Raw genomic sequence first — 27,447 nt, 5'->3', positions numbered from 1 at the left:
AGAGGCAGCTCCCTCCCAAGGCAGGAGAGTGTCCCACACGGAAGTTAAGTCACCACTCAATTCACATGAGACCTCAGGCAGAGGAGTTGGGGAAGCAAACCACACTCAGCGGCAAAACCCCAGGAGCCTCTCAGCTTGTCCCTCTTGCAGCCGCAGCGACATCCTCTGCCCGACATACAGCTCCTAGAGATCTGCCAGGAGGAGCAAAAGGAGAGAGGGAGAAAGAGAAAGCCTTTCCACTTCACCATGCAGGTAGGAAACAAACTACTTAACAGTTTCCAGGAGGTTATTTTTCAGCACCTCTCAACCACCTGTAGCTTAGAAATAGGATATGCTGTGCTCTACTACACAGGTGCTTGGAGCCCCTAAGGCACTCCAGTGTTCAGAAATGTAGTAAAAAAATCTCCATTCCTCTTCCCAGCAAGCGGTCTCACGCTTACTATGAACATGCCACAGGCAAAGTGGCCTGTTGTACTTGCTCATAGCACCTGCATCCTGGGAACGAGGGAGAGCTGAGCTCCCTACACCGCCCCAAAAGGTGTAGCAGGGTTGGGCCAGAAGGTCCCAGATGATCACATTTCTTAGGAAACTATGACATAAAGTGGAAGCGCTTTAGGGGAAGGGAGAAGGGTACAAGAAGCATTTGTAGGAAACATCCCCAAGACAGTGATTTGATCGGCTCAGCGTGAGTGACAGGAGCCACCCAAACCCTCACCAATCCATAGCTGGAAAGGAAAACAAGGATACCTAATCCTAGCCAGGTCCTTAGCCTGAGTTACTTACACAAATGACTAATTGCCCAGCACTATAGGCAGGAGCCCAAAGGCCCTCAAGGTCTCTCCATTATGGTCTCTCAAGGAGGCAAGACCCACAGCTGGAGAGAAGCAAGGGGCCCTTTAGGGCATGCAAATCCTTCCTACGTGAAAATTACTGCTTCTCATTGCGCAGGTTACTTCTGTTACACCCCCACATGACATGGCTCCAACCCTGCTCCAAACGGCTCAGGAAAGAGCTAAACTGGCACCTTCCTCCTTGATAGCAAGGATTAGAGTCCACATTTTACACAACCCCTCCAGAGCCAAGGCTGCTTTGCCCGCACAAAACACCTATCCAGCTGCCTCGTGCTGCCAGAGGGCTGGGGGATAGTGGCTCTAGTCACCCAGGCCAGAAGGTAGGTGTAGGACTACCAGCGACCAAAAGTCCTTGCCCCCTTAGCACAAGTTGCATCTGTCCCACTGGGACGCTGCACAACAGTCCTGGGAGCCAAGGCTTAAAGCAGCCTTTGCCTCACGCTTAATCCAGCTCACGCATTTTGTAGTAGCCACTATAATGTATTAAAACTGCTGAACGCTTTAGCAGTTATACGTTTGAAGATCCCCCTCTGGAGCTGAATATATTTTTATCCGTTATTGCTCCAGAGAAGGGGTACTGAAAATTGCAACAAACTGCAAGTGTTTTGCAAATCCTTCCCCGCTTCCCGGTTTTCAGCCTGCTCCCTCATACGCAGATTCACTCTGCCTGCAGAGGGGGTAGCACGCAGTAAATAACGTTGCTATAAGGACATAGAGAAAAGCCTGTCGAGCTGCTAAAGATCCAGGTATTATGACATCCTTATTGCCTAGGGAGCTATACACTGGCAACCTAAGAAGTATCCCACCAATTCTTAGCACTTGGCTCGACTAGTGAAAAGTAACAAGTCCCTCTTGGCACTGAAGTCAGTGCTCGTTATTTTGGGAGCACTCAGAAACCCTTAGCGGGGACAAGATCGGGCCACACGAGATGATTAGCAGTGCTGATAGAGGCACAATGCTCTGCTGAAGCTATGCAGGTTCAGCCCCAATGCTGGCCAAGACCCCGAGGCAGGTGTAGAAACGGGCACAGGGGCCGGTACCACCATCGGCCACCTGGAGCTGCTTCCCCATACAGCTGCGCATCAGCGCTGGTGGGGGTATGAACAGGGACAGCTGTCCAATTGTACGCAATTCTGGACAAACCAGAAAAAACACAGGCATCTCCTGATGCTGTGCTGCATAGCGACACTGAGACATATTACAGTAGTTCTAGAGAAACCAAAATAAAAAGGGGAGGGTGAGCGCAGCTGTTGAGGATACAGCACGGAGAGGGAAGGGAGACAAGGAAGGGGTTTGTGCCTGTTGTGGCAGGGGTCTCCTCACTCTCATCCAAATCTGGGAAGGAAAAGGCAGCACAGTAGCAGCTTTTCTCCTTAAAAGCAGCTTCCAGAGTAGCTTTTAAGAGCAAAGCAGCTACCGTACTTGAGGGGTATGCCAACACCCAGCACCATGTGGTATTGTGGCTTTAACCCAGTACCTAAAGATAGCTCGTCCTTGCTCCCCAACATAGGTGGATCACACATGCTAGACACTGTACAACACCATGGGGCAGGGAAACAGCCCTGCTACTCCAGATGCCTCCAGTCCCCTCAGCCTGGCTACATGCACTGAGCCCCAGGGCTGGATGCGGTCCATTTATAAGCTTACCTTCATAATCCTAGCCGCATCTGTCCCAGGAAAGAGCGGTACTCGTCAGGACCCCTTGCCTCCTGAGCAGGCTACCAGGCCTGCAGATGCAGGGCTGGGGTTACCTGGAAACAGAAGCTGTGGTGCTAGCATGTCCATCCACCTCCTCCTGCTCTCAGCTGTGGTTAACCCCAGCAGGAGAGCTATGTTGAGGTGTTGGCCCACCGAGAACACCTCAAAAACCTAGTGGCTGCACCCCTTTCCTCTCCTCCCCCCTCCCAGAAGAGGTACTACACCCTTTTCCTCATCCAGTGGTCACTAGTAGAGCTGAATCGCTGGGAGCCCCAGCAGGCAATCTTTGCAGGATGAGGCTGGTGCGCACACAGGCTGAGAGAAACCAGCTAGGCAGGAATGAGATAATGTGACCCGCAGAGAGGTGGTGCCAGCTTAGATCTGTGTCAGCATCAGCAGATGGGGCAGAGCCACAATACGGGCTCCTACTCCCTCCCCATATGCCCGGAAACAGGCTCTCGGCTGAGGGCAAGGAAAGTTGCTGCGCCACCTAAGTGCTTACCCACCTGGAAGAGCAGTAGCAATGTGGGGAAGCCAAGGCAAGAGGAGGAGCTCACAGCAAAAACCCAATTCTCCCACCTCAAGGGCAGGTCAGGGTGGTGACAGAGCAGACAACAGCACCAGAAACGCCCTCTGTGGCTTGAACTAGGTCTGGCAGCAGGTAGCGCTGGTCCCTGCAGCACCTCTGGAGCCGAAATCCCTCTTCTCAAGCCTCCTAGCCTCACGCAGCAGGGCTTGCCAAATGAAGAGCATCAGCAAGTAGCAAGACAGCCCACTCTCTCCTTGTTTTGTCCATAGACAAAACGCCCTTCTGGCACGGTTTTAACCCTCGGCTGCCTTCTCAGTTTGGCTTTCCGTTGGCCAGCCTCCACATAGCCCTTTCGCTTTGGGTCAGCTTGGGACCCTAGCTCCACGTGAGAGGTTTTGGCAGAGGGTTTCAATCCTTTCCTCATCCTGGTCTACTCTGCTCAAGTGGCCTAATTCTTAAGTGAGAGCTTGGGATCCAGATCTTTCAGCACAGCCTGGTCACAGCATCACCACTCAGCTCTGGAGATGACAGCTGGATAAACTTGTCTGTCTGCTCTTTCGGGACACAGTCTTGGGTGGCAAGACTGACTGATGATATCCCCATCCCCTGGCAGCTCCCTCCCGCTTCTGTGCTGTGTCACCATGCCCCTGGGGAGAGCAGCATAACTGTTTGTGGGGCCACACCACGAACCTGCTTTCCAAACACCCTTTGCAATCCTCATTAATTCCTCTCCTCCCAAACATGGCCCCAACACCGCGACAGTCGTGAATCACCTCTACCTCCAAAAGGCAGAGTCGCAGGGTCCGGCAGTGAGGCACTAGCAATAGTTAGGACTAGCAAAACTGAGCACAGGCTCCTAGGATCTGGACATCACTGGACAACTTTCCTGTCCGGCAGGGTAACCTGCTGTCCCACCTACCTTTATTTTGGTCCCATTTACTCCATCTTCTTTAGATAAACCAGAAGGAAAACAGGCTGACACTAGGAGGTACCCTGCTCTTCCCCAGCAGTTTTATTTGATCTCATGGCTTGGCTGACAGGCAAAAACCACGCTTCGCTTTGTCCATCCAGCCTAGCTGCACATCTCCATCTGCCCCTAGGACAGCCAGGCTAGGGGATGACTAAACACTTAGTGCCCATGCTCTTTCAGGACGCCTTTCTTCTGCTCTGCCAAATCCCCTGAGGCGCAAAGCTCAGACAGTCTCACAGCCTCCACAGACCACTACAGGGCTGGGTCAGCAGACAACCCTGCAAAATGTTTGCCTGTGCCATTAGAGGCAGGTTTCTGTTCACCAGAAAAAAAAAAAAAAAAAAAAAAGTATTTCTCACCTGCTCTTAGCAGCCAGAGCAGAGCAGCTTGGTCCCATTGCTCCAGCAGTGGGGTAAGGCTCTGATCCAGGCAGTCGCAATACCTTCTAGAGGTTTGTAGGGACAGGCTTGCTCCAAGTCCAGACATGAGATCTCCCAGGAGCCATGCTGAAGCCTTCCCTGATTTTCTCTTCCACAGGATGAAATTCTCTTGACTCCCTGGAGAGAGTTTCCTGAAGATTTGGACCTGTTTCCTTCAGTAAGCTTCATTCCTGCTGCACTCAGAGTTCAGCACTGCCCCAAAGGGGGAAGAAGGGGGGACGTCACAGCCAGAGGTTGCCTCACTTTCCCCTTCCCCACTCTCCTGCTCACTCCCAGTCCCTAGGGACCCTCTAACATGGGTGGGACAGAGGCTAATCCCCCTCTCCCCCCACAAATCTCTGAGAAGCTGGAGGAAATCCATCTCTTGTTAATTCCCTGGGGTTTTCTACGGGTAGGATGAACAGGAGTGGGATTTTGTCCTCGTGAGTGACATCCATCAAATGGGCAGTGAGAAGGAGATCAAGAGGAAGAAGTTCCTGGATGAGCTGAGCAAGAAGGGGTTCACCATCAAGGTGAGGGGCCGTAGGAGGGAAAGGCAACAGATACTTAGATATCTTGTGGTACCCAAGATCTGAGCATGGTTCAGGCTCCTGCATCCCAGGAGCTGGGAGAAGCCTGAACCGTGCAGCTGATCTCCTTGCCAGTGCTGCAAAACACACAGCCTACTTGGCTGAGGGAGACACCAGCCCCAGGACTCGCACAGTCCCTGGGCCTTGCAGGGGAAACAACGGTAACCCACCCTGTTGCCACTCTGCGCCTTGGAATGCCCTCTTGGTTCTGGCCCATCCTGGGGTTGTTTCAAAGATGATCCCCATTCCCAGTAACAACACGCAGCCAGGCTACCTCAGCCTCTTCTGGCCTGACAGGCAGGATCCAGCCAGCTCAGTCTTTGGTTATACTAAGGTCACAGCAGTCCTTCCCCCACCACGACCAAAAAAAGGAGGGTTTGGAGGTCAGGCCACAGGCTTTCCCCCAGCATCAGGGACCTGGCTGCAGCAGGAGAGGAGAGGCAAGGCAGCAAGCAGCATGGAGCTGAAGGGACCTTCACGTCTCTGCTCTCCTGGGCAAATGCAGCTTCGCAGCCTGCCACACTCACTTTCATCTGAACTCCTGCCCTCCCAGTGCGAGACCCTCTGAGCAGAGCAATGCTGTCTGAGCCAAAGGCCTAACAGCCCTTCTCTTCTACCCCCTAGAAAATTGAGGACAGGAAGCTGTTTTATGGGGTCCGTGCTCCAAAATGGATCTTCCGGAAATACCAGTGGCTCCTAAGGAACCCGGACAGCAGGTTGCAAAGCACCAATGCCCATCCTGATGTACCAGTGACCACCAGGTGGGTATTGAGCTGGGCTACTGGCTACCTGCACCTTGCAATCCTGTTCCCCAGTACTGGCACTGATTTTCCAGTCCAGCTCAAGGTTTTGCCAGGCTTCCCATTTCCCGGCATCCCAGGGATTCCCATTCCACAGAATGTCACCTACCTACCACTGCGAGTTGGTGCTAAGTTGCCAGCTCCTCACTGTCCACAGCCAAGTCACCCTTTCTTTTCCCCTTCTGCCTCTGGATTTTGGTGTACCTCTTCTCCCTTCCTTCCTGCTGCCCTGCTTTTCAGGGCTAGAAAGCCAGCCTGCATCCCCAGAACAGGCTTTAACCCCAGTTTCTCCTTGTTCAGGATACGGATTGTGAACTTCATCCTGCAGAACACAGTGACTCCTGACCTCGGTAAGGGAAAGTGGCCAGTGGGCCGGTACATTGCCCTTCTCCCTGGTGCAATGCACAGCTTGAATTGGCAGCTGGGGTTCAGCCCCGAGAGGCTGATTTGCTGCTGCATCTGGAGGCTGGGAGATTTGGACACGGTAGTCAAGAACAGCCTGCTAGTCCTTGTCCCCAAATCCCTGATCCCAGCTGCCCACCACTACTGTCCTCGGTCCCCAGAATAGCTTGTCCCTCGCCAGCACCCCAGGACTCAGGTGTTAGCAGGATAGGTGTAGGGTGCTAGCTCTCTAACTGTCCCTAAGGACCTTCCTACCTGGCTTACTCCCAGAGCCAGCCCCAGCGCAGCCTGTGGCAGTGCAGCAGAGTAGCACAATCAGAAGGATTATCACTGATCCCCTTTAAATAGCTCAGCCTTTCCCAGGCATTTTTCCCCAAAGGCTTCAGAAAAGGTTTGGAGCCATTCTGCCTGGCAGGGAGTGTGCAGGGGAAGAGACAAAAGCTTCAGTTCCGTAACCTTCCCCGTTCTGCTCTCAGAGAAGCTGCGTGACCTGATGAAAAAGAACGTCTTTGAGGCAGCGTTTCCACTGCACGAGGTGAGGCCGAGCATGCAGGTGCCTGGGAGAGAAAGCCACGAGAGGCAGAGAAACAAGGCTGGGTGGGAGAGACCTTTGGTCAACTGAGGCTGAGTCAGCATGCGTGTGGATGAAGGGCATGACCAAAGCCTGGGGAGCAGGCTCGCGGATTAAGATTGCCCTGATGTTCCTGTGTCTGACCAACTTCTCTGCTCTCCAGAAAGAGGACAAAAGCTTATTCCTAAAGGAGAAATGGGCGCGATGGAGAGATATATTTTGTCAACAGCCAATTGAGAATATCAGGTAATGCAGGCAGAGAGGCACAGCTGATCCATCTAGCCAGGAGGTCCCAGGAAGCCACCACCCAAAACCCAGAGAGGTTTATATCCCTTCCCAGACTCCTGGGCATTCTTTTAAATCATTAGCTTGAACCTGGCTCTTCTCACACATATTGGACTTCTTCTGAAGCCTATTAAATTCCTAGCCTAAGGGGTATCCTCTGGCACCAAGCTCCATCTGCTAATTTTGCAGCAGGAAACCACCCCCGCATCTGCACTCTTTTTAATTGGCCCGCTTCATTTTCAACCACCCACTCCCTTCATTCCTATGTTTGAGAGGAAGAGAGGACCGGAACAAAGCATCAGTGCAGCACATCTGGCCTGAGGCTGAACTTGGGACATTAAAGGCAACAAGGGGATGCCCCTAATCGTATTAGAACTTGGAAGAATACAGCTTTTATTTATAAAGGGAAGAGGGGAAAAAATATGATGAGGAAAGGAAAAAAATTTCCACAGCTTTTGTCTTCATAAAGCAGATCAGTTGTGACCCGTTACTTGTGACAAGGCAGAAATGCAAATCACAATACAAGCAGGACAGGTCAAGTATTTAGAATAATTGAGACATTTTCAAACTAACAGGGCTGAAAACAGTCACCCTGTGCAAAGCCTGGGCAGAAGTCTCTGAACATCTAGCAATCATCATGACGCAAAACCTCCCCCTACCCCTCAGGAAAAAAAGCCCACCACCAACAGTGGCACACCAGACGTGGTGTATCACCACGTCCCCACCAGGGGACAACAGTGCATTGAGCATTGATTAATTTCCCAAGGCCAGTGGCAGGAGGGGAAGAAAAATATGCTATTTCATAGAGTTTTCAGTGCCGTCTGTTAGGGAGCTGGAATGCTAGAGTAGACATGTTGCATCCTCCTTCCTTAAGTGTTTCTTACAGTTTAAGAAGTCTAGGAGGGGCAGTAGGGAGTCTTGATGCCTCTTTAGTGGGCAGGGTCAGACAAATCATTGTTGCTAGGGAGCATGCATCATGACCTGTTGTTATCACAGAGGGATCAAGGGGCCAAGCATGAAGTTTCCTGCATGGGTCAGGGAGCCGATCACCACTTTTGACTCCTGGTAGAAAGTTACTTCCTCTGGTATATGGGAGGGGAGGCAGGTAACTACAGTCACATCTTATCTATGCTTCCACACCTCAGAAAAACCGAGATGCTGCCATTGTAGAGAGTGAGGTGCAAGTGAATTGCAGGGAGACAGGTGAAACTAGAAAGGAATTTGCTCTGGCAAGAGCTTTGAGAAACATTGTAGCCCACAGCCCCCAATTTTCCTTCTAGCCTTGCATTTTTAAAATTGTTCTGTAGATACTGTCTGCAGCTCGCTCTCTCAACCATTCCCACTCCCTCTTGCCCAGGGTATGATTAATTTGACCACCTCTCCCCTTGAGTTAGTCCCTCTGGACTCCCTTCCTGGAAAGGCAGAAGCAGCATTTCTGGGAGCATGCCCACGTCACATGGAGGTGGGCATCGTGTGAGAGCAGCTTTCTCCATGACAGCCCAGGGCAACAAGCTCAGAGGCAGGCCCTCTAAGTACTGCATATAAACCATGGTTGGGGGGGGGGGGGGGAAGGTAGGAAACCACACACACACACACCACATCCCTGTGGTTTGCTTCAGTCACCAGGTTGATTGAGAGCAAGAGAAATCTTCTCAAGGGCCTCTCCAAATCCCCATGTGGCAGCATGCCCCATACCAGGCATCACAGACCAAGTCAGCTCTAAAGCCATGACAGCCTCACATAGTTTTCCCCTCTGCGTTCACCTCAGCTGCAGCTGTGCTCTGAGCAGGTCTTTCCTGTGCTGTCCCACAGTGATGTCCACAATGCTCTTTGCTGCATCCTCACGCAAAGACTTAGAGCCCACATGCAAGAGGACCCAGACACTTCCCTTTAGGCATTACCTTGCATGTGCTGCTGCTGAAGTCCCCTGGGACCTGCTGCCCACTCTTGTTCTTTCCAGCTGCTCTCTACTCATTTGGGCTGAGTCTCCAAATCCCAACAAAATCCCCAGACATCCAGACAGCACCTCCCCTCCTGGACCTGATGTCCTTTTAGGGGTGGAAGAATGACCCTTAAGAGTGTTTTCTAGCGGCATCTAGCAACACGGTCTCCTCCGCCGGCTCTGAAGCGCATCTCACCCCCAGCCTTTCCTTCCAGGGGTTATTTCGGCGAGAAGGTGGCCCTGTACTTTGCCTGGCTGGGTTGGTACACTTACCTGCTGGGAATCGCTGCAGTGGCCGGGTTACTGGTCTTTGTGGCTGGGATTACGGTTTTCAGTTCCAGCCAGGTGAGGTAAGGCAGTTGGGGATGCCGAGTACGCATCCCGTTCATGATCCTTCTTTATGCATGCAGCTTTGAGCAGAAGCCAAGCCGTCATTGTTCTCCTTCACTTCCCCCCCCCCCCACCCCCAGCAAGGAGATCTGTGAAGCCAATGCCACCATCATGTGCCCACTCTGTGATCAGAAGTGCCCATTCTGGCTGCTGTCTGACACCTGCACCTATGCCAAGGTAGGTAGCTCCCTTCTTAAGGCAGGCTCAGGGCAAAGGACAGGGAAATGCCTCCAGCTTGTGCTGTGCCCCCCCCCCCCCAGAATCAAAAGACACTTGTCAAAGCTGTCCACGCTATGCAGGAAACCTCCACTAACCTCTGCAATAAGGAGGAAGCATAGCCTTATCAGGCCTTCATCACCACCAAGGTAAAAGAAAGTTTACCACCATCTAAAAAGTCTCCAGTGCCCACCACCTTCCTGCATTTTGCCTTCTTACAGTATCTTTACTTCTCTACGGGACTGGGGTGGTAAGAAGACCTGTTTGCCCATGGACTGTGTGAGCACAGAGCCTTCTCCCCAGGCCTCAGGATGCCACAGCCCCCCCACACAGCTGCCCCCAAGTCACATTCTTCCTTGATCTCTTCTTCTTCAGGTCACTCACATGATTGACAACGAGGGGACGGTTTTGTTTGCCATGTTCATGGCAATCTGGGGTAGGTGTGAATTTCTCAGTAGCGAGTACACAGAGCTTGGAAAAGGGAACAGCCCACTATGGCACAGGGGGAGAGCAAGTGGACAAGAGCAGGGCACCAATGTGGCTCACCTGGGACTGACCACTTCCCACAGCCTAGCAGAGCTGTACAGCTCACTATAGGAGAGGGAAAGGTACAGCAGAGCAGACAAGGAGCAATAGCAGGAGAAAGAGCAAGGTTCTCAAGTACCTTTCAGTGAGAAGTTCAAAGCCAGCTCTGAGTATTCCCCTCCAGAGCTCAGTCATGGCACTTCACCTTGGCCAGGCCTCCACCACCCCAGCACCTTCAGCCAGGGTGGCAGACTCTCCACCTTCTAGTGGACTTCAGCCTCCAACACACACTTCAAGGTCCAGAGGACCCTTTTTCTACTCAGAAGCTTTTTAGCCCTTAGCTCCACTGCTCCCAGGGCCATCAGTTCCCCCTCCAGACACAGTAAGAGATAAAATCACCCCAGCTCTTTCCTATTGCTCCCCAAATACTCCTCACCTTTCCTGCTTGAAAGCTTTTACACTTTTTCCCCTACCACAACCTCCACCAAGTCACCCAGCAAACTCTCCCCCTCTCTGCCTGAACTGCAGACTTTTCTAGCAGTTGCCTGTAAGTGATCCCAGCTGAGGGAAGGAGGGATCACCAGGTCCCTTATTAACCCTTTGCCCATAGCTGAACCATCTCTTAGCTCCTGTGGAATAAGCATGGCAGACCACTAGGCTCTGAGCTGATATGACCCAACTACCATATTAGCTACGTAGCTCATTTGGCTTTATTGCAGCCCTTTCAGTTGCAAACACTGCCGTGACTGTAACTAATGAGCATCTAGGCTGGGCATTTCACCTGTGAGGCTGTGGTCCGAGGAGGTCAAGGGCATGGTCTTGGGTGTTACTAGGGGACTATTTACATGGGGATAAACTCAGGAAGGTTAATCCAGCTTAACAGAAAGTGTGGCTGCAAATGGATTCACAGAGGCATAGCCATACTGGGGTGCAGTGCTAAAGTATTCCACTGCAAAGGCGTGTTTGTCACAATCCAGAACAACCTTGGTTGGCTGGTTCCATGTAATCACACCCACCACAGCAGAACAGCCCCAGTGCTTACTCCAGCTTATGCCAAGCTCCTACCGTCACTAGAGGTGGCCTGACTCCCAGTATAAACTCACCCATGTACCTCCAGCCCCTTTCCCGCAGCAGGCCGAGCGCTGGTTGCTGCCCATCTAGGGTATTTTCCTGGCCACTGAGATGCAGAGGTAGCTGCCCAGAGTGCTGGTGAACGTGTGCTATCCCAGCCAGCGCTAACGAGGAAACCACCCTTGTGTCTGTATGTCCAGCCAGCCCCGTGTGGGATCCGCACCCTGAGCTGGTGCAGCAGTTAAGAGCCAGGGGTAGCCTCTCCTCTGTGGGCCAAGAGGGGTCTGGGTTCATTTGCTCTCAGGTAGGATGGTAACGTGGCTGTCTGGCCCAATCTGTGGGATGGAGGGACGACTTCTCTGGAGCCAGCTCTGAGCATCACAGCACTCCCTTCTTCCGCCCGCAGCCACTGTGTTCCTGGAGCTGTGGAAGAGACAGAGGGCCACTGTGGTCAACAGCTGGGACCTGTACAGGTGGGATGACGATGAGGTGAGGATGTCATCTTTCCTGCGTAGTGCTTTTCTCGTTTGAGGCAGGACGTACAGAAGAGACAGCACAGGCACCCCCACCACCACTACCCAGGTTGATCCTCTCTGGATGTGGACATCTAACAGATGCACTTAAACAAGGGGCAAAGTCAACACCTGGCTCCCTTGACAGTCCTAGGAGAGACAGATCAGACCCCTCTGAAGAGTGAAGCAGATGCTAGTCACTTCTCCACCTGCACAGGGGCTTGAACTTAATCAGGACCAGCCATCCCATTGTGGCTTGGCTTGCCTTGCCTTGCCTTGCCTTGCCTTGCTTTGCCTTGCCTTGGGAGCTCATCCCTGCAAGCTACGTTCCAAAGGGGATAGCAGCCCCTGCATAGAAAAATGTCAGCTACATTTTCCATTAATTCAGACCTGAGAGGTATTTGCTGGGTGGCCAGCTGGCAAAATGACAAGGGGTTAATGGCTTTGGCAGAGGAGAGCGGCAGCAATAAGTCCATGGGGAGATGGGTACTGCTTCCCAGATGGTGTCCCAGACTCACCAGGCTTTTCAGGAAAGAAAGGCATGATGCAGGGAGCCTTTTTTGACATAACACTCAGGGTAGCCCCGTAAGTGGCTGTCTATCCTGCCAGGAAGTTCAGGTGCCTGGACCTCTTTGCAGTGCACCTGTACATGCAAGCATACACCCACTGTCATTGCCAGAACCTGTTCCCACTGGGCACACCTCTGCAGGCCAAACACTTATCAAGGTCCCTGTCCTCCTCTGGCCCTGCTCATGCGGTATCTCCATTGGCACAGCCACCCCTGGGCTTGCAACTTCTTAGGCATGGCTCTGATGGATTGCCCCTTTCTCTTTCTTTTAGGAGGAACTGGCTATGGAGCTGATCAATAATCCTCTGCATGAACCCCAGCGGTACCAGCACTCCTACTTCCGCAGCACCATTGTACTTCTGTTGGCTTTGCTCATGGTGCGTGCCTTACTCAGATGCCCTGCCAGTTGGGTGCGTCACCCCAGAGCATGCCTCTGAGGGTGGGTTTGTGTGGCTGTGCTTGTGGGGTGACCATAGGAAGTTCTGGTTGAAGGGCACATAGGGCTTCCTTCTTTCCTGCTTGCTTTGCTGCAAGAAAAGGGCCTCAGAGCAGGGTGCCCTATCGCTGGAGCAAAGGCAGAAACCAGGTTGTTACAGCAGGTCCGTGCCTATCACAAGGAACGGGAGTCTCATACCCCGCTGAGCTGATGGTAGAGGCCAACAGTCCTTTACAGATCTGGGCCAAAGACTGCTCAGCAGAGGGCAGTGAGGATCAAGGCAGAAGCAGCATGCCAGGGCCCGCACTGTGATATACAGAGGGTAGGAAGAGGCAAACTGTCCCCTAGGCGCTCCTGTTTCTCCTGGTGGGCCAATGGAAAGAGTCTAGACAAGTAGTTCAGATGGAAATGTCCATGCTAGGAGCCTCTAACAGGGATGATGCTCTCCCAGAGAACGCTGGCTTGTATTTGAGGCCATGACCAAATGAACACTGGTGAACAGTGCCGTGGTGACTGAAGGGCTGGTGGTCCCCAGTTCTCCTCACTGTCTTGCTGCAGCACAAGGGTGCATATGCCCACCATGCACAGCCTTTTGCCATCCTGCTCCCTTCATCCTCCACAGATTGCCATGCTGATCGGCATCGCCCATGCCCTGGTCATTTACCGGGTGGTAGCAATGGCTCTCTTCACCCAGAGCACCTTTGAGTTCATTCGGGAGCAGGCCGACACAGTGGCGGTGATAACAGGGGCTGTGCTACACTACCTCACCATTGTCATCATGACCAAGGTGCGGAGCATGATGTGGGGGGAACAGTGGGCCTTCTCCTTGCTCTCCTGCCATCAACCCTCCCCTCTCATTTTGCACCTCTCTCTTACAGGTCAACAGGCGTGTAGCCCTCTATCTCTGTGACCTGGGTAAGGGAAACAGGGTGCTGCCTCCTTCCTGCATACATACCCCTGGGCGCTGAGCTGTTCAGCAGTACCTGGGGGCTGCAGCGGAGCACCTCCTTGGTCCCCAAATGCAGCCAGACTTCTGGCCCCTTCCCTTCCTCCGCCCCTGCAAAGCATCTACCAGGCAGCTCCTGCCGCGCAGGTACCCGTTGGGAGGCCAGCAGCCATCCAGCATGTACACCTTGCAAGCTCACTTGAGGTTCACATGCTGCCACCTGGCTCCCTAGGTGACTTTATGCTTCAGAGGGAAAGTCATCCTATAGGGCTGAGCCCTAGTGTGAGTACAAAGCCACTGCAGCTGCTGGAGAGCTGACAAAATGGTCTCTCTCCTAGCTGAGGGTCCCCTTCTGTCCCAGCTCTTGGCTCTGAGGTGGCTCTCTGCTGAGCTGGACTCACCTCCCTCAGAGGGCTCCTGGCAGGATGAGCTCAGGTGAAGGGTCAGGGAGGGCTCCGCAGGAGGCAGAGACACCTTTCCAACCTCCAGAGAGCTGCTGTGGGGGCTCCAGGGGAAGCAGAGCAAGGTTCCACTGCTGTGTGACAAAGCCCCTGGGCTCTGCTCCTGTCCCCAGAGAAACCACGGACCTTCTCCCAGCGTGAAAACAACTTCACCGTGAAGATCTTCACCTTCCAGTTCTTCACAAACTTCTCTTCACTCATCTACATTGCCTTCTTCCTGGGGCGGTGAGTGGCATCTGGCAGAGGGAAGCCCAGGGTTGGGACAGGCATCTCTGGCTCTCCCCAGGGAAGGGAAACACCAGCCCTGGAGGTTCCCTGTGCCAGTTCAGCCCAGACCCTCTACAGTCACAGCCAGGGCACAGTGTCCAGGGCAGCTGGCAGAAGAGGGGAGGGGCATGACCACCCCAGGGCCCCTTTCTGACCAGCCCGAGCTGGTGGGATGCCAGCGGGGTGATGGCTTTTCCCTGAGGACATGGCAGGTGGGGCAAGCTCCTTGCCTCTGCCGGTGGTCAGATGGTGGTGCCCACCATCCTGCAGCTGGATGTTCACCCAAAGAGGAGGTCAACAGTGGGGTTCAGCAGACATCACTGTTGTTGCTTCTCTGCTCAGGATCAATGGCCACCCAGGAAATTACGTGCGCGTCGCTGGCAGGTGGAGACTGGAGGAGGTGAGGGACTTGCCACAGTGCTCTCTGACCCCACAGCACAGGCTCCTACCCTGCCTTTCCCCGCTGCACAGCAAGGCTCTGCCAACCCTCAGCTCCCTCCTACAGAGCCTGCCTTGGCCAAACAGCCCTCAGGCCAGGCTGTCCACTTGCAGTGTGCCACTCCTCCCCTCTTGTCCCATTGCAGTGCCACCCCAGCGGCTGCATCACTGACCTCTTCATCCAGATGGCTATCATCATGATGCTCAAGCAGACCATCAGCAACTTCATGGAGTACCTGGTCCCGTAAGCCTTTCTCCAGCCCATGGAGTGCTCTCTGGGTGCTCCTGCGCGTGCAGCATGGCTTCTCTGCTCTTACAGAGATAACCCCAGCCCTCGGACCCAGTGTTTCCTTTTTTCCCCTGTCTCAAGGGGAAGCTGTCACTGCTAGCAGTTCAGCCCTGCTGTCCTCTGCAGACAGCAGTACAAACTGTTCCAGGAAGAACCAGTATTAGGCACTGCACCAGAGAGTAGACACGATACCATGTCCTCTGGAAGCCTGCTAGCACCACCACCACCACATGCAGCACCATTGTGCTGTAGTTCAGCTCAAACAGCTGACCAGCCTGAGTGCAACAGTGGCATCCGAGCAGAGACGCATTCAAAGGCCAGGCGCATGCTGGACGGGGATGACCCAGGTGTCAGGCACCTCCCAGGACCTCTCTACGACATTGCACCAGGCTGGATGGGCTCTCCCATGACATTTTGACCCACCAGCTGCTCCTGAGCTGTGGCCCTGTGTGGCTCACATTGGGCAGTAACTTTGTGTCTCCCAGAGTGAGGAAAGGAGAGAGGGAGCCTGGCAGCCCGGCTTAACCAACACCCTGGCCTTCTGCCCACACACTCCCTCCCCTTGCAGCTGGCTAACCTACAAGCTACGCAAGAGGCAGAAGCTCCCCAAGAAGAGAAATGTGATGTTGGGGGAGGAAGAGGAGGCTGAGGACCCCTGCAAAAAGCTGTGGCTGAGCAACTATCAGCTCAACGAAGTCAACATCTTCAGCTTGTTTGACGAGTTCTTGGAGATGGGTATGTGGGGGCAAGCAAGGAGGGATGCTGGATGCTGCCCGGAGGGCGCCGGCTGCAGGCACCGGAGTGCCTTCCTTGGCTGGGGAATCCTATCCTGCTACCATGGAGCCTAATAGTGGGGGAAGGCGTGAGGGCAGCCTTTGCTCATGCCAGAGGGAGCCAGCAAGGCCTAGAGCTCCACGTGAGCCTGGTGGGATGGAGAGGACTAGGAGTGATGCAAGTAATGATCCCTACCCATTAGTCCTGCCTGCCATGGGAGAGGGAGAGGAAGCCATCACGGCTGCCAGTATGGGAACAACCTCCCATGCTGAGGGGAGGGTGTGAAAAAACTGGCCTGGCACTATCCTAGTCCCTTGTACAGGGAAGAAAGAGCTTTGGGACTGAGCTCCATGCCCAGCTCCTCTCCAAGAACCCTAGCACACCAAGGAGCCACAAAGCATGGCAAATCCAGACAGCAGTCAGGTCACTGCAGGATGTCCCCTCTGCTCTGGCTCCATGCCAACGCCCAGCATTTTCCCCTCCCACAGTGATCCAGTACAGCTTCACCACCATTTTTGTTGCTGCCTTTCCACTCGCCCCACTGCTGGCATTCTTCAACAACCTCTTCGAGATCCGTCTGGATGCCATCAAGATGATACAGTTGAGCCGGCGCATGGTGCCCAGGAAGGCCAACGATATCGGTGAGATGGGGCCCAAGGAGTGTTCTCCCCTCCAGTGCAGCAGCTTGCCGTGGGAGAGGCTGGCATTAAGTCCCCTCCCCAGTGTGGAGCTCTTGAGCCTCCCTTCACCAGGGCCCGGTAGCATTTGACCATGGAGGTAGCAGAGCACATGAAGAGTCATGAACTGGGGAAGGTGAAGCTATTTCAGCCCCTGCAGAGGCTGAGGGGCAGCTGGAAGCCCTCCTTCCTTGACCTAGTCCTCTTTGGCCATGACAAGCCTGTCCCTGAGCTGGGGCTTGGTTTGCGACCTTAGAGCAGTGGCACAGGGATGTGGGTGGGGGGGCCTCTCTGACTGCTTTTCTCTTGCAGGAATCTGGCTGCAGGTCCTGGAGGCCATCGGCATCTTGGCTGTCATCGGCAATGGACTGGTGATCGCCATCACATCCGACTTCATTCCCATGCAGGTCTACAAGTACACATACAGCCCCTGCATGACAGAAAACAGCACTATCACGGAGTGAGTGCCACCAACCAGCTGCTCCCTCCCACCCAGAGCCCTGCCTGCAGCATCTTGGCCTGCCTCAGTGCCACCCATGCAGGAGACCAAGGTCTCCCTGAGCAGTCTCCCGTGGTGGGGTGGGGGAAAAGGAGAGCAGGGAAGGGTTTTCCAGGTGGCACCGTCTTCAGCACGCCAGCCAGCCTTCTGCTCACGTCATCACCGTGGCACTTGGAGGCTGGTGTGGGATTGTGGGAGAGCGGGCTGTGGTGGGTAAATTGGTACCCCTGAATGGAAAGCGCAGACTCACTGTGTAACTTTGGAGAGCTGCAGGAAGAACTTTCAGCTGCCGTTGCTTGTGTGCCTGCCCATGTTCCCTCCTGCCCTCGCCCTCTTCCCCAATAGCTTTTGAGTGGCCAATTTCAATCGAACTGGATAAAAGTCTCAGAGGTCTTAGGTCCTCCCGGGTTGTGTGAAAATGGGAGGCTGGGTAGGGGAGGGAGAGACCCACGTGGGTGCTGGCTTCCCCCAAAGAAGGAGGCTACAGTCTGTGCTCAGTCACCTGAGAACGCACACACGAGGATGATCGTCAAAACAGAAGCTGCAGGAAGACAGGCTTTCTAGCAACCACTCTGGGTCCTTTCTCTCCATCTTCCAGGAAGACCCAAGAGCGACAGCTTTCAGTTAGGGCATCCCACACACTCCCAGCGTGGCAATGAACCAGGAGCCCCCACCTCACCACTGGGCTGATGTGCATGGATATGCTGTTTCTCCCTTCACAGCTGCTCAACAGGCTACATCAACCACAGCCTCTCCATCTTCCGCATCCAGGACTTCGAGCCGCACATGAAGTTGCCTGAAAAGCTACCAGACTTTGTTAGGCAGGAGATCAGGGAGTGCAGGTAACAGCAGCTCTGAGCCATTGCTCTGTAGCATCCCCCAGCCCCTCTCTGTGGCATCCAGCCTGCAAATAGGAAGCAGCCAAGCTGCAGAGTAGGGCTTGGAGGAAGGAGGGGGCTGCGAAGGAAGCCACCTCTGTTAAGAGGGAGCCCAGCAGCGTGGCTCCTCTCCAACCCCTGTGGAGCCTGCCTAGAGGGAGGTCAGGCAGGGTGTGACGCTTGGTGCGGGGGGAGGCTGGGCTGGCACTGACGGGGCTGTGCTGCAGGTACCGGGATTACAGGAACGCTGATGACTACAGCTACACAGTCCAGTTTTGGCACGTGTTCGCAGCCCGACTTGCCTTCCTCATCCTCTTTGAGGTAAGCGCTACAGGAGCTGCCTGTAGGCAGGAGGGAGGAAGGGAGGGAGGGAGGGAGGAAGAAGAGGAGGCTGGGGCAAACAGCGGGACAGCAGCACTGGGAAACGGGCTGGGTCCATGCCACTTGCATAGGCCACGTTAACAAGCCTGGGGAGCTCCTGCCTTCAGCTAAGAGTGGCTGGGCCAGCAATCCCTGCTCATGTCTCCTGGGAACAGCTCTCACTGCCCACGGTGGCTCTGTTTCCTTTTTGCAGCACGTGGCTCTGTGCATCAAACTAATCGCAGCCTGGTATGTCCCCGATGTCCCCCAATCAGTTAAGAATTGTATTCTGGATGAAAAACACTGCAAACTTCAGAAAGAACTGAGGTGGGTGATGCCTGAGAAGGTCCCAGGGGCTATTCTCCTCAGAGGTGGCACTGTCTCCAGCAGGAGAGCTGGCTGGCTGGAAAATCAGTTCACTCCAAAGCCCCGTGATCAGGCTAACGCTGCTGCTGCTCTGCGGTACCCTCCATGGGGATGCAGAAATGCAGGGCTGTGAGTTCATGCACTCTCAACAGCTGCTCCACCAACCTCCAGCCAAGTTCAGCAGGCCCCACTGAGGCTGAGCCCCACAGGAGGCTGCTGTGGGGAGCAGGTCATGGCCTCTCTTTGCAGCTGTACAGGAACAAAAGAGAAACAAAAGCAGCTCGTGTTATGCCATGAGGTATGTGGTGCTTGGAGTTGGGGCAGTGAAGCACCAAAGAGCAGCCCACCCCCATCCCGTACCCAAACTCACACTCTCCAAGCAGGGTGCAGGAGGCCCGGATGCGCTTTCCTGCTCTGAACATCCCAAGACTCCCCGTCTTTGCGTGCCGGAGTTTGTATTCCTACCTGAGGAGCGATTACCGCAGCTTTCCTTACATCCTTCACCTCTTCCTTCCTCCCCCTTCCTCCTCCTAGACTGTTGATCTCTCTTAGGAAGAGATAAGACACCCTCGCCTGGATCAACACAGCTAGGTAACTTCTCCCCTAGCTTTCAGCCCAGCCTCTGCTACCTTCATCCACTGAAGCTGGAGAGCAGAAGCCTCACCTTGCAGCCGCCAATGAAGGAGGCGGGTGCTACCACGGGCAGCAGACTGAGGTGGCCCAGGGAGCGGGAGCCCCCACTCCTCAGACAACAGCCACCCCCGATGGCACGTGTGCATGCTGCTCTTTCAAATTCCCTTGGCTGCAGGCTACGCGCTGCCTGTGAGCCACACAAAAGATTGGAAGGACAAGTTGCACCGGTCTCTAGCATTCCTTGAGCCCTAGCGTGTAAAAACGCTCATTTTAGGATGAGCTGCATTACCCTGGAATGAAGATCCATCTCTCTCCACTGACTAACAGGCTGGCCCAGGTGCCCGGCTTTTAGTTATCTCAGGCCACTGAAACGAATCCCACCTGAGGTGACACGATATTAGAGCTCACCAGAGGAAGGGTCTATTCTATCTTTTCTTTTGGAAAAAGAAAAGCTCAAGGTAAAAAAAAAAAAAAAAAAAAAAGAACAATTTTACCCACATTTTCCGTTTACAGTTTTTCAATCTTTAGTGAAAAAAAATGAAGTATTTCAACTGGAAGCAGAACCAGTACAGCTCAGAGCTGTAGGCTGGGCCTTGGTGGTGCTGGGCACCGCTTTTCAGGAGGGCTGACGCTGCCCCTCTCCACCACCGACCTTGTCTCAGCTGCCACCAGGCTAGAGCAGAGAACAGAGATACGCAGGGTGCATAAAACACCGTGCTGCCATAGTTCACTTCTGCTTCTGACTTCCTGTTAACCCAGGGATTTTCCACAAGTAGCGTATCACTGTCTTGTCATTTATTTTTGGCAAAAGGCCCTGTTTCCTCCACCCAGAATATTTTTCCAACTCCCCACTACTCTCCGATTCGGATAGTTCTCTTCCATGATGCCCTTTCCCTTTCTCCCCCAGCATGATGGAGTACTCTACCGAAGTGTAGCGTGACTCACCGAGGAGAATGAGAAGCAGAGACTTGAGACCCCCCTCCCCAGCCTGACAGTGCCGCAGGCGTGGGAGATACCGCCGCGGCACTGCCCGCCGAGACGCAGTCCCCTGGCTGTGACTGAGTTTGGACTTGAACCAGGAAGCAACGACGTGACGGTGGCTTGGCGGGAGCAGAACGCTCTGAAGCTTGCACGACCGCGGGGAGACACGGCGGACGCGGATTTGAGCTGGGCGGCTCCTCCGAAAGACCTGCTGCGGAGCCGGCCTTGGCCACCTTCCTCGGTGCCCTGCGAAGAGCCCAGTGTGTTCAGCAGCATCCCAGCAGCCGTCCCGCGAACACAAGGCCGATCTGCAGAAGACGATCTGGCTTTTCCACCGGTCACTGCCTTAACGTGCAAGTCGGCGTCAAGGAGACCTCGCAGGAAGAGCCCGCTTGCTCATTCCAGCTCACTTTCCAACTCTTTCTTGCGCTTTGGCCCCTCTTCCTCTGCCTTCAGCGGCCTCGCTGCTGGCCCACCGCTGCAGGAACTTCAGTCCTTTCTCTTTCACGACAGCCAGCACGACCCAACCCTCACAACGACTACCATCCGGTTGCAGCTCCGACCCGCTGCTTTCATGGACTCCGGAGAAATGCAATTGTTCGCAGGATTGTCTTTTGCGCTGGGGCTCTGCCACGCCAGCGCATCTGCTGTAAGAACGCCGAGCGGTTGTGGCTGACCCAACTACACCGAGCAAAACACCGGTAAATAAACATAATACCCATGCAGACGCAAGCAGCCGGATCTTACGGCTGCTGTGAGTCACTATTCCCACTGCAATCACTCGTGCCCCCCGACTTTGACAGCCACATCACCCAAAGAAGTCGCCCCTTCCCCCTCTAATTTTTTGGTTAATACGGATGATCAAACACCGCGCAACCTCAAGCATTTGGGCTTAGCACGGAGCCAGGCAGGTGGCGGTCAGGGCGGCTGCCTTTTGGTAGCTTTGAAAGAAGTTGGCGCTTTGGCCATGCACAGCGGAAAACAACCTCTTGAATGGGCTAGTAGCCTAATATCGGTGAATTCACTGCAGCCACCTTAGCGTTTGCCGGGAGGGCTGCGGAGTTTGTTCGGCTTTCCAGCGCTCTGTGCCGGTTGTTCGATGCAGGCTGCGACAGCGTGGTAATCCTTCTATTGCTCCTTTCCGTGAAATGCAATCTTCTGCTATTAAAAAAAATCGCATTTTCTCCAATACTGCATTCATTCAGTAACAAGAGAGGCACACGGGCGCACGCGATGAGCGGGCCGGCCACCGCGCAAAACCAGGCAGACGCAGCCTAACGAATGCGGGCGCCGGGGCTGCCTTTTTCGTTCGGGACCAACTATTTCGGCTGAGCAACTTCCAGCGGGCTAGAGGAGTCGGTGCCGATCCGCCGCCGCCGCCGCAAACTGGGCGTGAAGCGAGAAAGCTCTCCGTTTGCAGCCCCTCTTGCACCCCGCGTCGCTGCCTTGCAGTTAACGTCTCTTTGGCTCGTTATACTCCTAGGAAGCTCCCGACGGCAACCAGAGCTCCAACACGGTGGGTGGGCGAAAACCGATCATCTTCCTAGCGCTTTTGACCCTCACGACTCGTCTTTTTTTAGCCATCGACACCGTGGCTCTGCTCAGCCGGGGAGTTTGCAGGAGCAAATAGCTGTCGCTCTTCACGGTCCGATTCAGTGTGCTGACTCAGCAGAAAAACGCATGTGCAGGAGAGGGGGAAACATGTTTTTTTTTTCTTTTTTTTTGCAAACTGAGCAGCACGTTGCAACGAGGTGGAGCCGGTTTAGCTTCTCCCCTTCTCGGGCAAGTGAAAACGCCTCCCGAGCAGCACGCACGAACGCAGCCTCCCCCCGCTCATCTCACCTACAAGACAGCAAGCAGGACTTTACACCTAAGACGGAGGTCTTAGGTCTAAGAGCCAGGGCGAGGGTGGCCGCCGGCAGCAGCCGGAAAGCCCAGCACGCGTCCCGCGGTGACTTTCCTCCTCCGCTTCACGCTCCAACCGCGCTGTCTAAAAATGAAGCGCTGAGATTTATTTTCAAATGTTTTCTCCGCCGAGTCCCCCCCCCACCTCCCCGCCCCGAACCGGCCGCTGCCAGAGCCCGCGGCGCCCGGCCGCAGCGTGGCACCCGGGAGCTGGTATTACTGGTGGCGGCAGGTGCCGCGCACGCGTTTCGGCTCGCCCCGATGCCTCTGCCAACTTTTTCCGGCGGCGGGACGGGAAATTTGCTCCCTTTCGCCGGCCGCGGCGATTCCCATGGCCTCCCCCATCCCCAACCCCAGCTCCCCGGGGCGCCCCGTGTGAGCGGGCGGCCCGCGGCGGGGAGCCGCTTGGCGGACCGGTTGGGTGGGTTGCTTTCCCCCTTTCTGCTTTCTTCTCCCCCCCCCCACCCCCCGGCTGGTTGGAGCCGGAGTCGTTGCTGTTTTGCACAGGTCCAGGTGGAGCCGGAGGTGGAGCAGCGGGAGCGGGGGGAGAGCCCGGCGAACCCTTCAAGCGTGGCAAGCGCCGGGCAAGAGGGTGGGGAGAGGAGGGGGGGGGGAAAACCCAAAACCAATTAAAAAAAACCCCAAAAACAAAACCGAACGGGCCTGTCCAGTCTGCCTGAGCGGCGCGGGAGCCGGGCGGCTGGCCGGGAACGCGGCCGGGGCCGCCGCCTGCACCCCAGGTAAACGCGGGGCCGTCACCCGCTCGCTGATCGCTCCCTCCCGTCCTCGCTTTCGTCGCTGCCGCTTGCCCGCCAGCCGCCGAAAACCTGCTGTTGCCCCTTCGCCTTTCGGGCCGCTCGAGCCGACCGCGGTCTCGCTCTGCCTGGCGCACCCCAAGCCGGGCGCCGGAAGGACAACCGCGTGCCTTCGCGCCTGTTAACGGCGCGGCGGACCTTGGCGGCAGCGGCCGCCGGCGGGGAAGAGGGGAGGGTTTCGCTCGAGTCGAGGGCGGCCGAGTCGCGCGGGAAACCGAAGCGGGCCCAGAGAAACTTTTAACCGCCGCCTCGGCCCATCGGTTGAAGCGCCGGAGGCGCTTCCGGGCCGGCGGGCCGAACGCCAGCCCGCTAGGGAGGCCGCGTTACCCTCGGATAAAGCCACCCCGGCGTTTGATCCGCGACTGCAGCCGGCGAGGCGGAGGCAAACTCGCCGGCTGCCAAACCGGGCGGCTCGGCGAGAGCGGGCGGCACGGGAGCCCCGCGGGAACCGAACAGCCCCTTTTTCCCGCGCCGGCCCTGTTATTCCCACCCCCCCCACACACACACCAAATAACCATTTCTGATTTATTCCAGCCCCGAAGCCGCCTCCGCAGCGGCGGCGCGTGGACTTTGGCCCCCGGAAGACGCCGGCCGCCGAGCCCGCGGGGGCCCTCCTTTGCCGGGCGGCCCGCCGGTGACGCCGATGCCGGCGGCAGCTCCGCTGCGCGCTGCCTGAGGGGACGCCATGGCAGGTAAGATTTAATGTTTAACCCGCCGCCCGCTTCCCGTTCCCGCGGGAGAGCTCCCAGCGAAGGGGCTCTGCCGCGTACCCCGGCCGGACTCGCTTGCCTCTCCCCCGTCTCCCACCCGATCCCCCGAAACCTGGCCAGCCTGCTGCAAAACAGTGCAAGGCACCGCGTCCCCCAGCGGACCCTGGCGGCAGAGCTTGTTTTTCCGGGATGGCTACGGCGCTGGCCCGCTTCCCACGCAGCCGGGAGGCAGCTTGCCCGTCGCTTTCTGCTCTCTCCCCCCCCTGCAGACCTTTGCAGCGTGCTGCCCGAAATCATCTTCCCGGCTGTCAACGAGACCTTGGAGCTCGCGCTGGGCAGCCGGGTAGCGCTGAACTGCACCGCGCGCTGGGCCGCCGGCGGGCAGTGCGAGCCCGCGCCAGCCTGGGCCAAAGACGGCCGCTGGCTGGGCAGCGAGAGCAGCCAGGAGACCGTCTGGTAAGGAGCCCGTGTCCGTCCGCCCGCGCCCCCTGCCCCGTTTCGCCGGCCGTGACCTCCGACCCGAGGGCCGGTGGGCAGCCGCAGAGGCCCGAGGCCGCTCGGCTCGCTCGCTAACACCGGGCGGGCGCTGAGCGCTGCGAAGCGCGCGCCGGGGGGGCGGCGGCGGGGGGAAAGGCAAGAAATGAGGTGCGCGTCCCCGAAGCGGCGGCTCGAGCTCGGCTGTGAGCAGCTTTGCAGCCCCCTTCTCGTCCCGCAGGAGCGGCCACAACGCCTCCGAGCGCCTCCTCGGCAGCCTCCTGCAGGTCAACCTGAGCCGTGAAGCGGATTTCGGCGTCTACGCCTGCTGGCTCGGGAACGCCACGGCCACCTTCACGCTGCGCAGAGCGGGTAGAGGCGGGGGAGCCGGGCCCAGGCGGGCATTTGCAAGGACGGGGAAGGGCGTTACGCGCTAACCAGCCAGCGCTTTGCATGCGGGGTGGAAAGGCGCCCCGCGACGGCACCCAAAGCCAACGCCGGGGATGGCGGGCGGTGGCGGTGGGGAGGCTCACCTTGCCGGGAAAAAAAGGGGGAGGGTCTTGCACGGCAGCTCTGCCTCAGACCTCGCCGAGCTTCGGACCCGATGGGTTGCAAACCCCAACGCCTTGGCTTTCGCCCAAAACCACCAAGACCTCCTCCGTTGCAGAAGCTGCGGGCCACGTAGGTGCGGTGCTGGCCGCCCTGGCGGTGCTGGGGCTCCTGGCGCTTCTGGCCGCGCTCTACGTCAAGTGTCGCCTGAGTGCGCTCCTCTGGTACAGGAACCGCTATGGGGAGCTGGAGGTCAACGGTGAGCTGCCGGGGCGGCGTGGGGCGCGGGGAAAGAGGGGGCGTTTTGGGGGCGCTGCGGGCAAGAAGCGAGCATCCCAGCTCTCTTGCACCCGGCTGCTTTCATGGTGGGAGGCTCTGGGCGGCTTCTGCACCGGCACAGCCGGCTCCAATCAGTGCCTCCCACTCCATCCCTCCTGGGTGCTTGCGCCCACGTGTCGAGCACCCAGCTGGGGGCCAGCGCGCGGGGTCCCAGCACCGCGGCGGGTGGATTTCCCCGGTGCCAGAGCGGGGAGACGGCCCGGGCCAGCTCCTCCTCAGCGTTACGCCTCCCGTTTCCCGCGGCCGCCCCGGACGCTCGGTGCAGATGGGAAGCTGTACGACGCCTACGTGTCTCACGCCAACGCCCCCGACGACAAGAAGTTCGTGCACTTCATCGTGAAGCCGCAGCTGGAGAACCGGCACGGCTACAAGCTCTTCCTGGACGATAAAACCATCCTGCCCAACTCAGGTAGGACGGGCCTAGATGCGACGCTGCGGCTCGAAGGGCGCCAGCGCTTCCGATCCCAAAAGGCAGGGGTGCTCCCGGCTGGCGCCGCGGATGCCCAGCTGCTTTGCTCCCCCACCCCGCTCCCAGAGCCGTCGGCAGACCTCATCATGAACGTGAGCCGGTGCCGGCGCCTCATCGTGGTCCTCTCCGTGGCGTATCTGGAGCAAGACTGGTGCAACAGCAGCTTCAGGTGAGAGCAGCAGCTCCTGCTTGCTCCCGGTGGGAGAGGAGCTGGAAGGTCCCCCCCACTGCCCGAGCCCAGAGCCAAGTGGCGCCCGGCAGCCCGGCGTGCTGCCATCCTTCGCCTTCCTGCTGCCACGCGCCTGCCTTGCAGGGAAGGGCTTTGGAGGTTGCTGGAGCTTTCCAAGAGACCCATCTTCATCGTCTTCGAGAGCCAGTACCGGGACATAGCGCACCCGGCCATCAGCCTGCTGAAGCAGCACAGGAACGCCGTGACCTTGCTGGTGTGGCGAGCTAGCTCCATGGTAAGCGAGCGGCCGCCGGGAAAGCCGACAGGCCAGCTCCGGAGCCAGCACCTCCGGGATCTCACGTTTCCCCGTCGCCGAGCCCTAAGGCTGCCTCGGAGCAGGGCCGTGGGGGACGGGAACCGGCGCTGAATTTTGTGGCGGCCTCCCCAATACGTTGCCGGGGTGGAGGCTGCTCTTCAAAGTGGCGTGATTTGGTGTTCCCGAAAAGCAGTGGGCTGCAGGATCGCCCTGCGCCGGTCGCTCACGTTTTTTTGGCGCAGGTTGAGACCCGCAGCTCCTTGGGAGCGTTGCAGCAGGTTGGGCTGGTTTCTCCTGACGTCCTACTGACGCGGCCCCTTGGGGGCAGCGGCCAGACCCCTACGTGGGGCCGGAGGAGGCACCGGTTCGAGCTCCGTAACGCCTTCCCGAGCTGCGGCTCGGCCACGCACCTTCCCAGCACCGCGCTCGGCCGGCAGCGGCCCCGGGGCTCGGCTTGCCTTCGCCGAGGCCCCGGCGTGGCTCTTCCCTTCCGGCCTGCCCTGTGCAGACCCCGTCGTCGGACTTCTGGAAGGAGCTGTGCCTGGCGCTGCCGCGTAAGGTGACTTTCCGGGCCACCGTGGGAGACCCGCAGACCCAGCTGCAGGAGGACAAGGACCCCATGCTGATCCTGCACAGCAGCTACCTGGAGACCCGCGGTGACCCGCACCCGGACGGAGACCTGGGTACAAGTCCTCGCCGCCCACCACCTCTCCTGGCGCGCCGGCATCGGCACGCGCTGGGGACGGGCTGCTGCCCCAAGCAGCCCCCTGCTTTCCGCAGCCGCCTGGCCCATCTCTCCCCTCCTCACAGGCCTCCGAGGGTGCCTTTTCCGGGGCCTGCCACCTCCTCGCGTGAGAGAGGCACCGGCGGCCCCAGGCGCCGGCTCGCTGGAAGACGCGCAGCTGCGAGACGGCCAGCGGCAGGAGATAGACGTCTCGGACCTGGGCTCGCGCAACTACGGCGCCCGCACGGACTTCTACTGCCTGGTGACGGAGGACGACATCTGAGCGGGGCGGCCAGGCCCCTGCCGGAGAAACGCGGAGCCGCTTGCGGAGGAGCCCCGGCCTTTTGACGGCACCCAAAACGGGGGCACGGCTTGGGAAAGGGAGAGCGGCAGCGGCGGCAGCATCTCCTTCCGGCACCGCGCCGGAGCTGCCAGCGAGCGCCGCCGGCCCGGGTGCCCATGGGTGCCGGGTTTCCCTCCCTGGCCTTCAACGCCGAGCAAGCGGACGGGTTGGAAAATGTCCCATCGCCCGGCTGGCAGGAGCAGCGTCGACCCCACTGTCTCCCTCGGAAAAATCCCGTGGCAATAAAGCTCTGCCGCTCGGAGCGCATCTCGTCCATCCGCGGAGCCTGG

General features: G+C 57.1%; 2 protein-coding genes across 9 annotated transcripts; both read left to right on the top strand.

Moving 5' to 3' along the window:
- The first annotated feature begins 30 nt into the window (after window positions 1-30).
- ANO9 (anoctamin 9) lies at window positions 31-22,780 on the top strand. 8 transcript variants are annotated; one of them, XM_068944539.1, is made up of 24 exons: window positions 31-252; window positions 4,586-4,645; window positions 4,884-5,000; window positions 5,682-5,818; window positions 6,158-6,207; window positions 6,736-6,794; window positions 6,994-7,076; window positions 9,273-9,407; window positions 9,528-9,624; window positions 10,039-10,099; window positions 11,666-11,748; window positions 12,612-12,716; window positions 13,398-13,562; window positions 13,654-13,690; window positions 14,296-14,407; window positions 14,792-14,849; window positions 15,034-15,131; window positions 15,745-15,911; window positions 16,439-16,591; window positions 16,940-17,087; window positions 17,849-17,968; window positions 18,232-18,325; window positions 18,579-18,691; window positions 20,271-22,780. In XM_068944539.1, exons 1-24 carry the CDS (start codon window positions 247-249, stop codon window positions 20,296-20,298), a joined length of 2,286 nt encoding a protein of 761 aa, XP_068800640.1. In that variant the 5' UTR covers window positions 31-246; the 3' UTR covers window positions 20,299-22,780. The 8 variants fall into 8 exon arrangements, with proteins under 8 accessions (XP_068800640.1, XP_068800636.1, XP_068800638.1 ...); XM_068944535.1 differs by lacking the exon at window positions 20,271-22,780 and adding an exon at window positions 19,287-19,774; XM_068944537.1 differs by lacking the exons at window positions 4,884-5,000; window positions 20,271-22,780 and adding an exon at window positions 19,287-19,774.
- Window positions 22,781-22,786: 6 nt separating this feature from the next.
- Window positions 22,787-27,423, top strand: SIGIRR (single Ig and TIR domain containing). Its single transcript, XM_068944543.1, has 10 exons — window positions 22,787-22,989; window positions 23,599-23,756; window positions 24,044-24,230; window positions 24,490-24,620; window positions 24,916-25,056; window positions 25,402-25,545; window positions 25,672-25,774; window positions 25,919-26,069; window positions 26,599-26,773; window positions 26,901-27,423. The coding sequence occupies exons 2-10, from the start codon at window positions 23,750-23,752 to the stop codon at window positions 27,095-27,097; spliced, it is 1,236 nt and encodes a 411-aa protein (XP_068800644.1). The 5' UTR covers window positions 22,787-22,989; window positions 23,599-23,749; the 3' UTR covers window positions 27,098-27,423.
- Window positions 27,424-27,447: the final 24 nt, after the last annotated feature.

This window comes from Struthio camelus, chromosome 5 (genome assembly GCF_040807025.1).
Source record: "Struthio camelus isolate bStrCam1 chromosome 5, bStrCam1.hap1, whole genome shotgun sequence".
Lineage (NCBI taxonomy): Eukaryota > Metazoa > Chordata > Aves > Struthioniformes > Struthionidae > Struthio > Struthio camelus.
Note: the sequence above shows the minus strand (reverse complement) of the source record. Positions and strands in the feature narration are given on the sequence as shown.

Bases quoted from the DNA above. Each gene is read 5' to 3' on its own strand.
- SIGIRR (XM_068944543.1), top strand. The intron at 24,231-24,489 runs GTAAGGAGCCCG...CTCGTCCCGCAG, and splicing joins AGCAGCCAGGAGACCGTCTG to GAGCGGCCACAACGCCTCCG. The intron at 25,546-25,671 runs GTAGGACGGGCC...CCCCGCTCCCAG, and splicing joins AACCATCCTGCCCAACTCAG to AGCCGTCGGCAGACCTCATC.
- ANO9 (XM_068944535.1), top strand. The intron at 14,408-14,791 runs GTGAGTGGCATC...TTCTCTGCTCAG, and splicing joins ATTGCCTTCTTCCTGGGGCG to GATCAATGGCCACCCAGGAA. The intron at 15,912-16,438 runs GTATGTGGGGGC...CCCCTCCCACAG, and splicing joins TGACGAGTTCTTGGAGATGG to TGATCCAGTACAGCTTCACC.